Source organism: Scyliorhinus torazame, chromosome 5 (assembly GCF_047496885.1).
Source record: "Scyliorhinus torazame isolate Kashiwa2021f chromosome 5, sScyTor2.1, whole genome shotgun sequence".
Lineage (NCBI taxonomy): Eukaryota > Metazoa > Chordata > Chondrichthyes > Carcharhiniformes > Scyliorhinidae > Scyliorhinus > Scyliorhinus torazame.
The window spans coordinates 126,969,361-126,984,611 of record NC_092711.1 but is presented as its reverse complement, the minus strand read 5'-3'; the positions used below and the strand labels follow the sequence as shown (position 1 = coordinate 126,984,611).

The window sequence follows — 15,251 nt, the reverse complement described above, 5'->3', positions numbered from 1 at the left end:
TCACAACCCTATCAACCTGGGTGGCAACTTTCAGGGATCTATGTACATGGACACCTAGATCCCTCTGCTCATCCACACTTTCAAGAACTTTACCATTCGCCAAATATTCCGCATTCCTGTTATTCCTTCCAAAGTGAATCACCTCACACTTCTCTACATTAAACTCCATTTGCCACCTCTCAGCCCAGCTCTGCAGCTTATCTATATCCTTCTGTAACCTGCTACATCCTTCCACACTATCGACAACACCACCGACTTTAGTATCGTCTGCAAATTTACTCACCCACCCTTCTGCGCCTTCCTCTAGGTCATTGATAAAAATGACAAACAGCAACGGCCCCAGAACAGATCCTTGTGGTACTCCACTTGTGACTGTACTCCATTCTGAACATTTCCCATCAACCACTACCCTCTGTCTTCTTTCAGCTAGCCAATTTCTGATCCACATCTCTAAATCACCCTCAATCCCCAGCCTCCGTATTTTTTGCAATAGCCTACCGTGGGGAACCTTATCAAACGCTTTGCTGAAATCCATATACACCACATCAACTGCTCTACCCTCGTCTACCTGTTCAGTCACCTTCTCAAAGAACTCAATAAGGTTTGTGAGGCATGACCTACCCTTCACAAAGCCATGCTGACTATCCCTGATCATATTATTCCTGTCTAGATGATAAGGGAACGATCAGGGAAAAACAGAAAAGACAGCAGCAGCAACCCAGGGGGGAGAGGGGAGGTGGGGCGGGGGGTGGGGGGGAGGAGGATTATCCTGCGTTCTTGTTTTTTCTTAGTTAGTTGTTGATATTCGCTTTTTGTTTATTTTTTTCCATCTGTTGTTAGTTTAATATATTATTTAAATAGCGTTTAATGTATATTCCTTTATTAAGTTGTAAAAACGGAAAGTCTTTGTTTGAAAAACTTCAATAAAATATATATTTTTTTAAAAAGCAGAGCGAGAGCTCAGCTCCACCCACACTCTGACATCACTGCAGTAACTTTAGCAGACAAACATTTCTTAAAGTGGCATTCTCATGACAAGGTGAGATGACTGAGTGAACGTCTTGTCACACACAGGGCAAGTGAATGGTCACTGCCCAGTGTGAACTCGTTGGTGTCTCAGAAGGTGATCTAAGTGAGTGAATCCCTTCCCACACAGAGCAGGGGAATATCCTCTCCCCAGTGTGAGTGTGTTGGTGTTTCAGAAGATCCCTTTTGCTTTTAAATGTTTTCTCACATTCAGAACAATTAAAAGGTCTTTGGTCAGTGTGAACACATTGGTGAATCAGAAGGTGGGAGGAACAAGTGAATCTCTTCCCACACACAGAGCAGGTGTATGGCCTCTCCCCAGTGTGAGTGCGTTGGTGTAACAGTAAATCCTTTCTGCGTTTAAAGTTCTTCTCACAGTCAAAACAACAGTCTGAAGATTTAAATGGTCTCTGATCAGAGTGAACCTGATGGTGAGTCCGGAGGTTTGATAAAGCATTAAACCCCTTCCCACATTCCAGACAGGTGAATGGCCTCTCACCAGTGTGAACGTATAGAGGCTGGATGACTGAGTGAATCCCTTCCCACAAACAGAGCAGGTGAATGTCCTCTCCCCAGTGTGAACGTATAGAGGCTGGATGACTGAGTGAATCCCTTCCCACAAACAGAGCAGGTGAATGTCCTCTCCCCAGTGTGACTGCGTTGATGATTTTCCACTTAAGATGGATAATTGAATCCCTTCCCACAGTCTCCACATTTCCACGGTTTCTCCATGGTGCCGCTGTCCTTCTGTCTGTCCAGGTTGGACGGTGAGTTGATACCTGGTCCACACTCACAGCCTGAGTACAGGCTCTTCCTGACGTGAATGGTGCAATATCTTTACAGACTCTGTGACTGGTTAAAGCTCTTTGCACAGTCAGTACACTGGAACAATCACTCAGTGAGTAATTATTGCCTAAGTGGTTTTCCAGTCATACTGATATTTACAATCTTTTCTTTCAGGCAGGACAAACATTTCTCCTTCCACATTGAAAGGCCGATGATTTTCAACTCTTGATAAATTGATAGATTCTGTCAGGATTTGACTTAATGTTTGGTTTGAATTTCCGATCTGCAATCCTAATAATCTGTAAAAGATGTTTACATTGAACTACTTAGATTCTACAATGCACAAACAGGCCAGTTGGTCCAACTGTTCTGCTGCTGATTATCCTCGACACACATCTCCTTCCATCCCATCCACCTCATCTCAGCTGATCTTTCCATTGCCTTTTCTCATGTGCTTGTCCCATTTCCTTTTGGAAACATCCCAGCGCTTTCCACAACTCCTTCCCTGGTAACAAGTTGCACATTCTAATCCAGTGAATAAAGAAATGTGTCCATCTTGGATTTATTAGTAACTGTCTTGTATTTATGACCTAGTTTATAATAATAATAATTTGTATTATTGTCACAAGTAGGCTTATGCAATGAAGTTACTGTGAAAAGCCCCAGTCGCCACACTCTGGCGCCTGTTCGGGTTCACAGAGGGAGAATTTAGAATGTCCAATTCACCGAACAAGCACATCTTTCGGGACTTGTGGAAGGAAACCCGAGCATTCGGAGGAAACCCACACCGACATGGGGAGAACATACAGACTCCGCACAGACAGTGACCCAAGCGGGTTTTTCCACAGTAACTTCATTGAAGCCTACTTGTGACAATAAGCGATGATATTACATATATATATAAGGGGGATTTGCACCTGGGATTCTGGCGCTGTGAAGCAACAGTACTTGTCAGCCTCCTCAGTGTCAAGCGCGAAACAGGCAAATCCCGCACCGTTTCTCAGTGCTAACCACTGTACTACCGTGCCGTCCATGTTTATTCCTGGCTCCGAGTTTTCGACTCCTTTACAATTGGCAGCATCCGCCCCACCTCTCCCCTGTCCAACCCACAGATCATTTTAAAGACTTGTATCAGGTCACTACTGAGTGATTTGTGTTCTCAAGAAAATAAGGCCCAATCTGTTTAATTTTTGCCGGATAGCTGTAATCTCTGTTTACAAAAACCATCACTATGCATCCAGGTCAGAAATTGAAGAAAGGAACCTTCCTTTGTTTGAGTTGGCATGTGCGCCTGCGCGGTTGCTTTATCGGTGAAGGTCCGGCATCCCGAGAGCCCCGCCCTTCATTCACTGATTGCTTGGAGGACCAGGCGCTCCCGTTCGGTCCTCCAACCAATCCACTTCTTGTTCCGAAGCAGCCGTCAATCATTGCCCGGGCATTGTGAGGTGTCAGGTGAGACGTTTGTGTCGGGGGGCGGGGTTTACAAATCCCGAGTGCGGCCCCAGAGCCGAATGTGAAACAATGTGATTATTGATCAATCAGCGAGTCAGCCCGAGTCTGTGGCCGCTTTCACTATCTGCAACCGTCACAATGCCCGGGTGATTGGCGGCTGCTGCGGACCAATAGGAAGGGGGGTGGGGCTGATGGCTTGACCGGGAGTGGCTGGTCCTCCAACCAATCGGAGTTAATGAGGGGCGGGGCCCGCTGTGATTGAAGCATGCGCAGTGTGGGTAATGGCGGTGCAGAAGGGCGTTTTTTTCATTTTCGAAATCCGTAATCGACGTTTAATAATCTGGAGGACGCGAGAGATCGCGGGAGTGGGCGGAAACGTTGTGTAATGCTGTTGCAATCGCAAACCTCGGAAAGTTTTACGGGACCCAGTTTGTATTGAGAGGGGCTGCAGCTCCTTATTTTCGGTTCGGGTTAACGGCCGCCATCTTTATTGGATGTGCCTCAGGGCGCATGCGCGTTTGTCATCTTTGTCGGGGTGATGTTTCAATGAGTGGGAGGAGCTTGTTCCCCATTGTTCAGAATGTGGAGATGCTGCGTTGGACTGGGCTGGGCTCAGGAAGCCTGACAACAACAGGTTCATTTGGCATCACGCGTTTTCAGAGTGTAGCTTCTTAATCAGGTGAAGAGGAATGTTACACAAACAGAACCAATGATGAAAGGTGATACTTTGAATGCAACTCTTTGCAGGTAATTAAGTCTTTACAGGTCCAGGCGGTGCGACTGGAGAGAGGGTTAATCACAGCTTAACGAGGTGTGAATTGTCTCAAGCCAGGACAGTTACAACAGATTAGATATATTATTTACAGTTGGTAATAAAGTAAATGCATTATTATTTCTTGTCTTGTAATATAAGACTGTAGCCATCTCTTCCCTCAGAGAGTTCTTAGTCTTTCGATTTCTCTTCCACAGGACCAGTTGTATCTGGCGGTCATTGAATATATAGAAGCACAAATTTGAAATATATTCTATTTGAAAGATATTAAGGGCAGCACGGTAGTATTGTGGATAGCACAATTGCTTCACAGCTCCAGGGTCCCAGGTTCGATTCCCGGCTTGGCTCTCTGTCTGTGCGGAGTCTGCACATCCTCCCAGTGTGTGCGTGGGTTTCCTCCGGGTGCTCCAGTTTCCTCCCACAGTCCAAATGATGTGCGGGTTAGGTGGATTGGCCATGATAAATTGCACTTCGTGTCCAAAATCGCCCTTAGTGGGGTTACTGGGTTATGGGGATAGGATGGAGGTGTTGACCTTGGGTAGGGTGCTCTTTCCAAGACCCGGTTCAGACTCGATGGACCGAATGGCCTCCTTCTGCACTGTAAATTCTATGATCTATTGACAATGGAGTTCAGGTTTATGGGGAACAGGTAGGAAAATAGAGTGAAAGCTGAGATGAGGAGGGATTTCTTCACTCAAGGATGTGGTGAAGCTTTGGAATTCTCTACCTTAGAGGAATGTGGAGCATCAGTGATCAAGTATGTTCAAGACAAATATTGACAGGTTTCTAGATATTGAAGATATTAAGGGATATTGGGATCGTGTGGGAAAATGGTGCTGATGTAGATCGGCCAATGATCGCATTGAATGATTGAGCAGACTCGGTGGGCCGAATAACCTACTCTGGCTCATATTATAATCCCTGTGTCCTGGTCAGGAAGCAGTGAGCTGAGCTTGGCTCTGTCAATCAACATGAATCAGCACCTTCAGGAGAATTGGGAGGGTGAATATTAGATACAGCAGAGTGAGAATGGAGGGAGATTGTGTGGGATGGAGATTTACAGCTTTTGGAGAACAAGAAAGGAATAATGTTCCATAGGAACGAGAATTGTCTGTTCTGAATTTCTATCCTGACTGATGACTTTTGTAAATTGTTTTTAAAGGATATTGGAAGAGAAGGAATTACAGACAGAAATGTCAAACATCACGTCTACATGTGACAAACTCACTTGATTCCTTCTGAACTAGATATCATCGGGCTCTGAATATCATCGGCAAGAAGGAGAAATGTTTGTCCATTCTGTCGGCTTCAAAAGATTTTAAATGTGAGTGTGACTGGAAAAGCACCGAGATCCACACAACACACACCCGAGTGAGAGTGTTCCAGTGAACTGACTGTGGAAACATCAGTGTGACTGGAAAAGCACCGAGACCCACACAACACACACCCGAGTGAGAGTGTTCCAGTGTACAGTCTGTGGAAAGAGCTTCAACTAGTTACACAGCCTGAAAAACATCACACCATTCATAGTGAGGAGAGACAGTGCACATGTTCTGTGTGTAGACAAGGCTTCCACTGATTGTCCAATCTGGAGAGACACGAGGAGACGCAAAGCATGGAGAAACCGTGGAAATGTGGGGACTGTGGGAAGGGATACAGATCCCCTTCTGAGTTGGAGATTCATCGACGTAGTCACACTGGGGAGAGGCCGTTCACCTGCTCTCAGTGTGGGAAGGGATTTATTGACTTATCCACCCTGCAGAAACATCAGCGAGTTCACACTGGGGAGAGGCCATTCACCTGCTCTCAGTGTGGGAAGGGATTCACTCAGTCATCCCACCTGCAAAGACACCAGCGAGTTCACACTGGGGAGAGGCCATTCACCTGCTCTCAGTGTGGGAAGGGATTCACTCAGTCATCCCACCTGCAGTTACATCAGCGAGTTCACACTGGGGAGAGACCGTTCACCTGCTCTCAGTGTGGGAAGGGATTTATTGATTTATCCACCCTGCAGATACATCAGCGAATTCACACTGGGGAGAAGCCATTCACCTGCTCTCTGTGTGGGAAGGTATTTATAAATTCATCCACTCTGCGGAAACATCAGCGAGTTCACACTGGGGAGAGGCCATTCAGCTGCTCTCAGTGTGGGAAGGGATTTATAGATTCATCCACCCTGCAGATACACCAGCGAGTTCACACTGGGGAGAGGCCATTCATCTGCTCTCGGTGTGGGAAGGGATTCATTTATTCATCCACCCTGCAGACACACCAGCGAGTTCACACTGGGGAGAGGCCATTCATCTGCTCTAAGTGTGGGAAGGGATTCACGTGGTTATCCAACCTGCAGACTCACCAGCGAGTTCACACTGGAGAGAGGCCATTCACCTGCTCCGTCTGTGGGAATGGATTCACACAGTTATCCAGTCTGCAGACACACCAGCGAGTGCACACTGGGGAGAAGCCATTCACCTGCTCTCTGTGTGGGCAGAGATTCCGTGCTTTATCCAGTCTGCGGAGCCATCAGCGACTTCACATTGGGGAGACTTCATTCACCTGCTCTCAGTGTGGGGAGAGATTTGGTGATTTATCCAGCCTGCAGACACATCAGCGAGTTCACACTGGGGAGAAGCCATTCACCTGCTCTCAGTGTGGGAAGGGATTTATTGATTCATCCATCCTGCGGAAACATCAGCGCGTTCACACTGGAGAGACGCCTTTCACCTGCTCCCTCTGTGGGAAAGGATTCACACAGTTATCTACTCTGCAGACACACCAGCGAGTTCACACTGGGGAGAGACCATTCACCTGCTCTTAGTGTGGGAAGGGATTACATAGAAAATAGGAGCAGGATGAGGCCATTTGGCCCTTCCCGCCTACTCTGCCATTCATTATGATCATGGCTTATCATCCAACTCAATAGCTTAATCCCGCTTTCCCCTCCATATCCTTTGATCTCCTTGGCCCTAAGTGCTATATCTAACTGCTTCTTGAAAACATACAGTAACAAAGTACAAAGAAAAGTACAGTACAGGAACAGGCCCTTCGGCCCTCCAAGCCCGTGCCGATCATGCTGCCCGACTAAACTACAATCTTCTACACTTCCTGGGTCCGTATCCCTCTATTCCCATCCTATTCCTGTATTTGTCAAGATGCCGCTTAAATGTCACTATCGTCCCTGCTTCCACCACCTCCTCCGGCAGCGTGTTCCAGGCACCCACTACCCTCTGTGTAAAAAACTTGCCTCGTACATCTACTCTAAACCTTGCCCCTTGCACCTTAAACGTATGCCCCCTAGTAATTGACCCCTCTACCCTGGGGAAAAGCCTCTGACTATCCACTCTGTCTATGCCCCTCATAATTTTGTAGACCGCTATCAGGTCGCCCCTCAACCTCCGTCGTTCCAGTGAGAACAAACCGAGTTTTTTCAACCGCTCCTCCTAGCTAATGCCCTCTATACCAGGCAACTTTCTGGTAAATCTCTTCTGCACCCTCTCTAAAGCTTCCACATCCTTCTGATAGTGTGGCAACCAGAATTGAACACTATACTCCAAGTGTGGCCTAAGTAAGGTTCTATACAGCTGCAACATGACTTGCGAATTCTTATACTCAATGCCCCGGCCAATGAAGGCAAGCATGCTGTATGCCTTCTTGACTACCTTCTCCACCTGTGTTGCCCCTTTCAGTGACCTGTGGACCTGTGCACCTAAATCTCTCTGACTTTCAATACTCTGAGCGTTCCACCATTCACTGTATATTCCCTACCTGCATTAGAACTTCCAAAATGCATTACCTCACATTTGTCCGGATTAAACTCCATCTGCCATCTCTCCGCCCAAGTCTCCAAACAATCTAAATCCTGCTGTATCCTCTGACAATCCTCATCGCTATCCGCAATTCCACCAATCTTTGTGTCATCTGCAAACTTACTAATCAGACCAGTTACATTTTCCTCCAAATCATTTATATATACTACAAACAGCAAAGGTCCCAGCACTAATCCCTGCGGAACACCACTAGTCACAGCCCTCCAATTAGAAAAGCATCATTCCATTGCTACTCTCTGCCTTCTATGACCTAGCCAGTTCTGTATCCACCTTGCCAGCTCACCCCTGATCCCGTGTGACTTCGTCTTTTGTACTAGCGTACCATGAGGGACCTCGTCAAAGGCCTTACTGAAGTCCAGAAAGACAACATCCACTGCCCTACCTGCATCAATCATCTATGTGACCTCTTCGACACGAGCTCCCCTTCACAAAACCATGCTGCCTCTCACTAATACATCCATTTGCTTCCAAATGGGAGTAGATCCTGTCTCGAAGAATTCTCTCCAGTAATTTCCCTACCACTGACGCAAGGCTCACCGGCCTGTAGTTCCCTGGATTATCCTTGCTACCCTTCTTAAACAAAGGAACAACATTGGCTATTCTCCAGTCCACCAGGACATCACCTGAAGACAGTGAGGATCCAAAGATTTCTGTCAAGGCCTCAGCAATTTCCTCTCTAGCCTCCTTCAGTATTCTGGGGTAGATCCCATCAGGCCCTGGGGACTTATCTACCGTAATATTTTTCAAGACGCCCAATACCTCATCTTTTTGGATCTCAATGTGACCCAGGCTATCTACACACCCTTCTCCAGACTCAACATCCAACAATTCCTTCTCTTTGGTGAATACTGATGCAAAGTATTCATTTAGTACCTCGCCCATTTCCTCTGGCTCCACACATAGATTACCTTGCCTATCCTTCAGTGGGCCAACCCTTTCCCTGGCTACCCTCTTGCTTTTTATGTACGTGTAAAAAGCCTTGGGATTTTCCTTAACCCAATTTGCCAATGACTTTGTGACCCCTTCTAGCCCTCCTGACTCCTTGCTTAAGTTCCTTCCTACTTTCCTTATATTCCACACGGACTTTGTCTGTTCGCAGCCTTTTAGCCCTGGCAAATGCCTCCCTTTTCTTTTTGACGAGGCCTACAATATCTCTCGTTATCCAAGGTTCCCGAAAATTGCCGTATTTATCCTTCTTCCTCACAGGAACATGCCGGTCCTGAATTCCTTTCAACTGACACTTGAAAGCCTCCCACATGTCAGATGTTGATTTACCCTCAAACATCCACCCCCAATCTAGGTTCTTCAGTTCCCGCCTAATATTGTTATAATTAGCCTTCCCCCAGTTTAGCACATTCACCCTACAATGTATTGGCCTCAACTATTTCCTGTGGTAACAAATTCCATAGGCTGCACTACCTGCGGCCTCTGAAGTGTAGTGGTTATCACATTGCAGCAGGCCAAGATCGGACATGTGGACATAAGAGCAGGACAGTGAGTTGAAATAGCAAGCGACAGGAGGTTCTGGCTCCAGCTTGTGGATGGAACAAAGGTGTTTTGCAAAGCGGTCACCTGAGGATTCTTTTGCAGCCAGTCCGGATGAAATGATCATTCGAACACCTCGTTACTTTAACATGTTTATTTCTCGGCCGGGGCTAAAACCACTGTATCTCTTGAGAGTTACACCAGCAAGCCAAAGTCAATACATCTAACAGCAGGATTTATACATTTTTAGTTTATGTCTGAGGGCAGCTCCCTCGCATTTCATTCTGTGCTCTCAGCTCAATTATAATTCAGCCCCCCTCAATTATAATTATCTTTAAGCCTAGTGCACCCATTCCCAAGGCCGTTACTGCAATTTGTCTGGTTCAAAAACATAAGAGATGACATAAATTCCGTTAGACCAAAAGGTTCTTTTGACATTTCATTTTCCCATCAAGCTTGATTCTAGATCCAAACTAAAACTCGGTTTGACATCCAGTAGCTTGATCCATATTCTCATTTCCCCCCCCTTTTATCATTTCATGATAACTTCTAATCCATAGTCAATCGTCTCAGTCTCTCCCATTCTATTTGCAGCTCTATCATTTCCTCATATTCCTCTGCACTTTCTTTCACATCCATTAACTCTTCAAGGTGCGCTTCATGTTGCTGCATTAACTGTTGAGAAATTACTGCTGCACTGACACGTTTACACAAGCATTTCATTAGGAAGCTACGCATAATTATTACAAGTATTAGAACTACCAGGATTATCAATCCATGCACTAGGTAAGGACCCCCATGATCCGGCCAACAACCAATCTAACCACCCAACTCTTGATATTTCATGCAGTTTCTTAACCTCTTTGCGGATATGACCCACGAGGTGGGTGATGTTCTCCAAACTATCGGGGATGTAGGTGCAACATTCCGAACCGATCATGGCACAAGTCCCACCTTTGTTTGCAAGGAGGTAATCGAGGGCCATTCAGTTTTGCAGGGCTACTGTTCTTATTGCCACCATTTCATTATTTATCTCAGTCAATGCTTCAGTGATGTCGTTTGCTACCTCTTCCAGGATTTTTGCTATCTTCCTTATTTCCTTTATTGCAAGAGCTACCCCGATAGGGGGAAGCAGGATCCCAAAGTATCGTTGCGTTTCGGTTATTGCTCTCTTTTGTCGCTTCATCATTTGGTAATGGTCGCCTAAATTGGGGAGGTGGTGTATAATGGGGACTACATACCCCAGATAACAGGATCCCGTCCAATTCTCTGGCAGCCAGGGATATGCCTTGTGGCCACAAATAAAATGGGTCCCATTGTACGAAGTGAGTTTGTCCACATCAAACCCTTGGGCCATCAGGGAGTACTTGAAGGTACCTGTCCCATTCCCGTATGGGACGTCCAGTGTACATCCATAAAACTGAGGAGACGTATATACGGGATAGACCTCGGATATGTTGGCCACCACGAATCTGTGCTCGCATTGACTCGCACCTACAAACATCCCTTTAACCACATTCCTTACTAAACATATTATTCCCAGTGGTCTTCCCATGTTGGTGGTATTAGTGAGGGAATGAAACGGAGGCTGGTGGGATTTGTTATAACTTGGTACCACATCTCAAAGGTGTTCATTGGATAGCCCCCCTCTTTCCAAGGTCTTGGGGATATGGGGAGAAACGATAAACTAGAAGCTGCCCCGCCGTCTGGGTATCTTACCAGAGATGCAATTCTTATAGTCCTGGGGGATTGACGAGTACCATTCTGGTAAATATACCATTCTACAGTTTCTGACAGGTTAAGGGGAACAGGTCTGAGGGGGATCCCTCCCTTAGCATGGGTCGGGATATCTGTACATACCCAGCAACCAGAAACATTCATATCCTTTGCGTACACATATGACATATACAAATACGTGTTTACATGTAATTCCCTTTTTCCCCGCAGCCTTACCCTCCCTTGGTCAACGCATCCCAAGGGTAAAGTGTTTTTTTTTTCTGCAGCTATAGTCCCATTTACGGTTGACCTGATGACAGGGTAGGTTGCCCTTCGTCACTCCACTGATGAGTATGGTCCGATTGCATCGTTGTACGTGGGCCAAACATCCGTCCGCAGGGGTCGCGTTCCAAGGTGCTTCTCCTGGGCCTTGACTGGTGCATTGTAAGGTGTCTCCTCGACAGGTGATGAGTCCGTCTTCCCTTGGGGCCACAGGTTCTTCGCTTGGCCTCTCCTCCAGTTTCCAAAAGTCCCAGCAGGGTTACGATAATAAGGCTGTCCTTCATCCCGTGAATGATGCTGAAGTTATTACCTAGGGCTCGGAACAGAGGGTTATTCTCTATTGCATTTTCACAACCTTACAATGGTGGATGTGGATCCAGGCATTTCTGCCTTTTACTTTTACAGCAGTGGGAGTAGTGAGTAGGACCTGGTGTGGTCCTTCCCATCGGGGTTCTAATCCTTTCCAAACCCAGTTCCGGATCATAACGTACTCGCCTGGGTTAATGGTGACAGTACTGGATAAGGGGGGTATCTCCCCATGGGCTGCTCGGACCCGCGAGTGGAGACCTTTTAAAACCTTTGTTAGAGCTATAACGTAATTGGCCATTTCAGTGGTCATATGGTGAAACTGTACTTCCTTATGTTTCCCTTGATCCCAAGGAGTACGCAAGGGCCTTCCGTATAAAATTTTGGCGGGACTCAGTCGTGTCTTTCCAGCTGGGGTTGCACGTATTTGGAAGAGGGCAATAGGCAATTATTTGAGCTAAGTGGGTCCAGTCTCTGCCTGTAGTTTTGCCAGTTTTGTTTTTAATGTCTGATTAGCCCTTTCTACCATTCCCGCTGCTTGGGGTCGGTATGCGCAGTGTAATTGTTGTTTTATTCCCAGCTCAGTACAAAATTCCTCATTGATCTGTCCCACAAAATGAGGTCCATTATCAGAGCTTAATCGATATGGAATCCCAAATCTAGGAACAATTTCTCGCATCAAAACTTTTACGACCGTGGAATCTTTGTTATCTACAGTGGGGTAAGCTTCTATCCATTTGCTAAATACATCAACAATAACTAATACATGTTTATAACATTGGCATCTTTCCAACTCAATGTAATCCATCTGGAGTGTCTCAAAGGGACCTTCCGGTAGCGGGGTTTTACCCATTTCACAGGGTATTACTTTACCAGGATTATACTGCTGACATACTAGGCAACGACTGCTAATGTTTTGTGCTATGTCTTGCAGTCTTGGATGCCACCATGTTTTGATCAATACATCACCCATAGCTCGTACACCACAATGAGTTGCAAAGTGAACACATTCGGTAACCCAGGCTGCCAATGCATCGGGCATACAAGTCTGCCCTGCCGGGGTGACCCACAATTTATTTACAGGATCATAACAACATCCCAATTCTTCCCATAGTCTTTTTACACAGCCAGGAGCGTCCTCCTGTAATTGAATGACGTCAGTGATGGTCAGCATTGGCTTTTCAGAGGGAGACTGACCCTTCGAGCTTTTAGTCTGGCTCATCATTTTTGGTACCACCATGTCTTTTAAGCGAGAAGCCTCTTTGACCTGGTGGTCCGCCTGCCGATTACCCGCGTCCACCAGGGTTTTGCCTGTCGTATGGGCAGCGCACTTTATTACAGCTATTTGTTTAGGGAGCATTAAAGCCTGTAGTAATTGTGTAACTGTGGTAGTATGCATTAGGGGTCATGTGGTACTGTGAAGCTGTGATGTCATTGGCTGATAGATCCCGGGTCCTGGTTGGCTGTTGACCTCTAGCTCTGCCCTGAAGGCGGAGTATAAGAACCAGGAGTTCTCCCCCGCAGGCCAGTCTGTTACTGAACTGCGGGGAACAAGTCACGCTTAATAAAGCCTCATTGACTTCATCTCTATTCGTCTCTCGTGAGTCTTTGTGCGCTACAATTTATTAAGCGTGCTTAAAGAACTATGGAGCTCAGGATCATCCCGGAATGCCTGAGGATCAGCCCCCACGCAGTGAACTCAGCAGCAGTTTTCAAACACTGGCAGACTTGTTTCGAGGCCTACCTCAGAACGGCCCCCGGCCGGGTCACAGAAGACCAGAAACTACAGGTCCTGCACTCGAGGGTAAGCCCGGAAATTTTCCCTCTCATCGAAGACGCAGAGGATTTCCAGACGGCGTTCGCAGCACTAAAGAGCATCTATATTCGCCCAGTGAACCAGATCTACGCACGCTACCAACTCGCAATGAGACGGCAAAGTCCCAGAGAATCGCTGGACGAATTCTACGCCGCGCTGCTAATTTTGGGACGGGCCTGCAGCTGCCCGCCGGTAAACGCGATTGAACACATGGACATGTTGATGCGCGATGCTTTTGTCGCAGGTATGAACTCTCCCCAAATCCGCCAAAGACTTTTGGAAAAAGAGTCGCTGGGACTCTCAGAGGCACGGGCCCTTGCAGCCTCCCTGGATGTAGCCGCGCGAAACGCCCGCGCGTACGGACCCGACAGCGCGGCAGCCCCTTGGGCTCTGTGGACCCTCGTCGCGACAACCCCCCTCCCCCACCCCACAGGCTTGCGCGGTTCAGACTCCCAAGTCGTCCCGGGGGAGCCCGCTGCTATTTCTGCGGCCAGGCGAAACACCCCCGGCAGCGCTGCCCGGCCCGCGCAGCGATTTGCAAGAGCTGCGGGAAAAAGGGCCATTTCGCGGCTGTGTGCCGGTCCCGGGAGGTCGCCGCTGTCCCAGGAGAAGAAGCAGTCCTGCGCGGTTCTAACGCTCCCCAACCCCCCCAGTGCCCTATGTACGACCCGCAAGCGCAGCAATTTTGGGTCCCGGCCACCGCTGTCCCCGGAGAACAAGGAGTTCTGCGCGTTTCAAACGCTCCCCAACCCCTCCAGCGCCCCATGTGCGACCCGCAGGCGCCGCCATTTTGGGTCCCGGCCACCACGAGGGGAGGAGGAGCGCCGCCATCTTGGGACTCCCCAGCCCTATGCGACGCATGGGGGCGGCCATTTTGTCCACCCCGCCGCCATCTTGTGACCCCCCAGCCATGTGCGATGCATGGGGGTGGCCATTTTGTTCACCCCCGCCACCATCTTGGACGGCAACAACGGACCCCAGTGTCGACGGCTCCACGGGGTTCGAGGAAGACGCTCAAGCACTACGATCACGTCTGGCCTCAATGACGCTGGACCAAGCACGGCCCCGGACGCTCCAGACGACGACAACAACGGTGCTGATAAACGGGCACGAGACACCATGCCTGCTCGACTCCGGGAGCACAGAAAGCTTCATCCACCCCGACACGGTAAGACGCTGTTTTTTGACCATCCGTCCCAGTGCGCAAAAGATTTCCCTAGCTGCAGGATCCCACTCCGTACAGATTAAAGGCTTCTGCATAGTAACCCTAACGGTGCAAGGGAGGGAGTTTAAAAACTACAGGCTCTACGTCCTTCCCCAACTCTGCGCGCCCACATTACTGGGATTAGACTTCCAGTGCAATCTGCAGAGCCTAACCTTCCAATTCGGCGGCCCAATACCCCCACTCACTATCTGCGGCCTCGCAACCCTCAAGGTTGAGCCCCCATCCTTGTTTGCAAACCCGTCGCCACTAGGAGCAGACGGTACAGCGCCCAGGACCGGACATTCATTCGGTCCGAAGTCCAGCGGCTACTGAAGGAAGGCATAATCCAGGCCAGCAATAGTCCCTGGAGAGCACAAGTGGTAGTAGTAAAGACAGGGGAGAAGCAAAGGATGGTCATAGACTATAGCCAGACCATCAACAGGTACACACAACTAGATGCGTACCCTCTCCCCCGCATATCCGACATGGTCAATCGGATTGCCCAATATAAGGTCTTCTCCACCGTGGACCTCAAGTCCGCCTACCATCAGCTCCCCATCCGCCCAAGTGACCGCAAGT

General features: G+C 48.1%; 1 protein-coding gene across 1 annotated transcript in view; it reads left to right on the top strand.

Moving 5' to 3' along the window:
* Window positions 1-3,545: 3,545 nt before the first annotated feature.
* Window positions 3,546-15,251, top strand: part of LOC140421848 (uncharacterized) — an 88,318-nt gene continuing 76,612 nt past the window's right edge. The window contains exons 1-2 of the mRNA XM_072506830.1: window positions 3,546-4,011; window positions 5,199-6,734. Of these exons, the coding sequence (XP_072362931.1) occupies window positions 5,652-6,734 (1,083 nt within the window). The 5' untranslated portion in view covers window positions 3,546-4,011; window positions 5,199-5,651. The remainder of the gene's footprint in view (window positions 4,012-5,198; window positions 6,735-15,251) is intronic.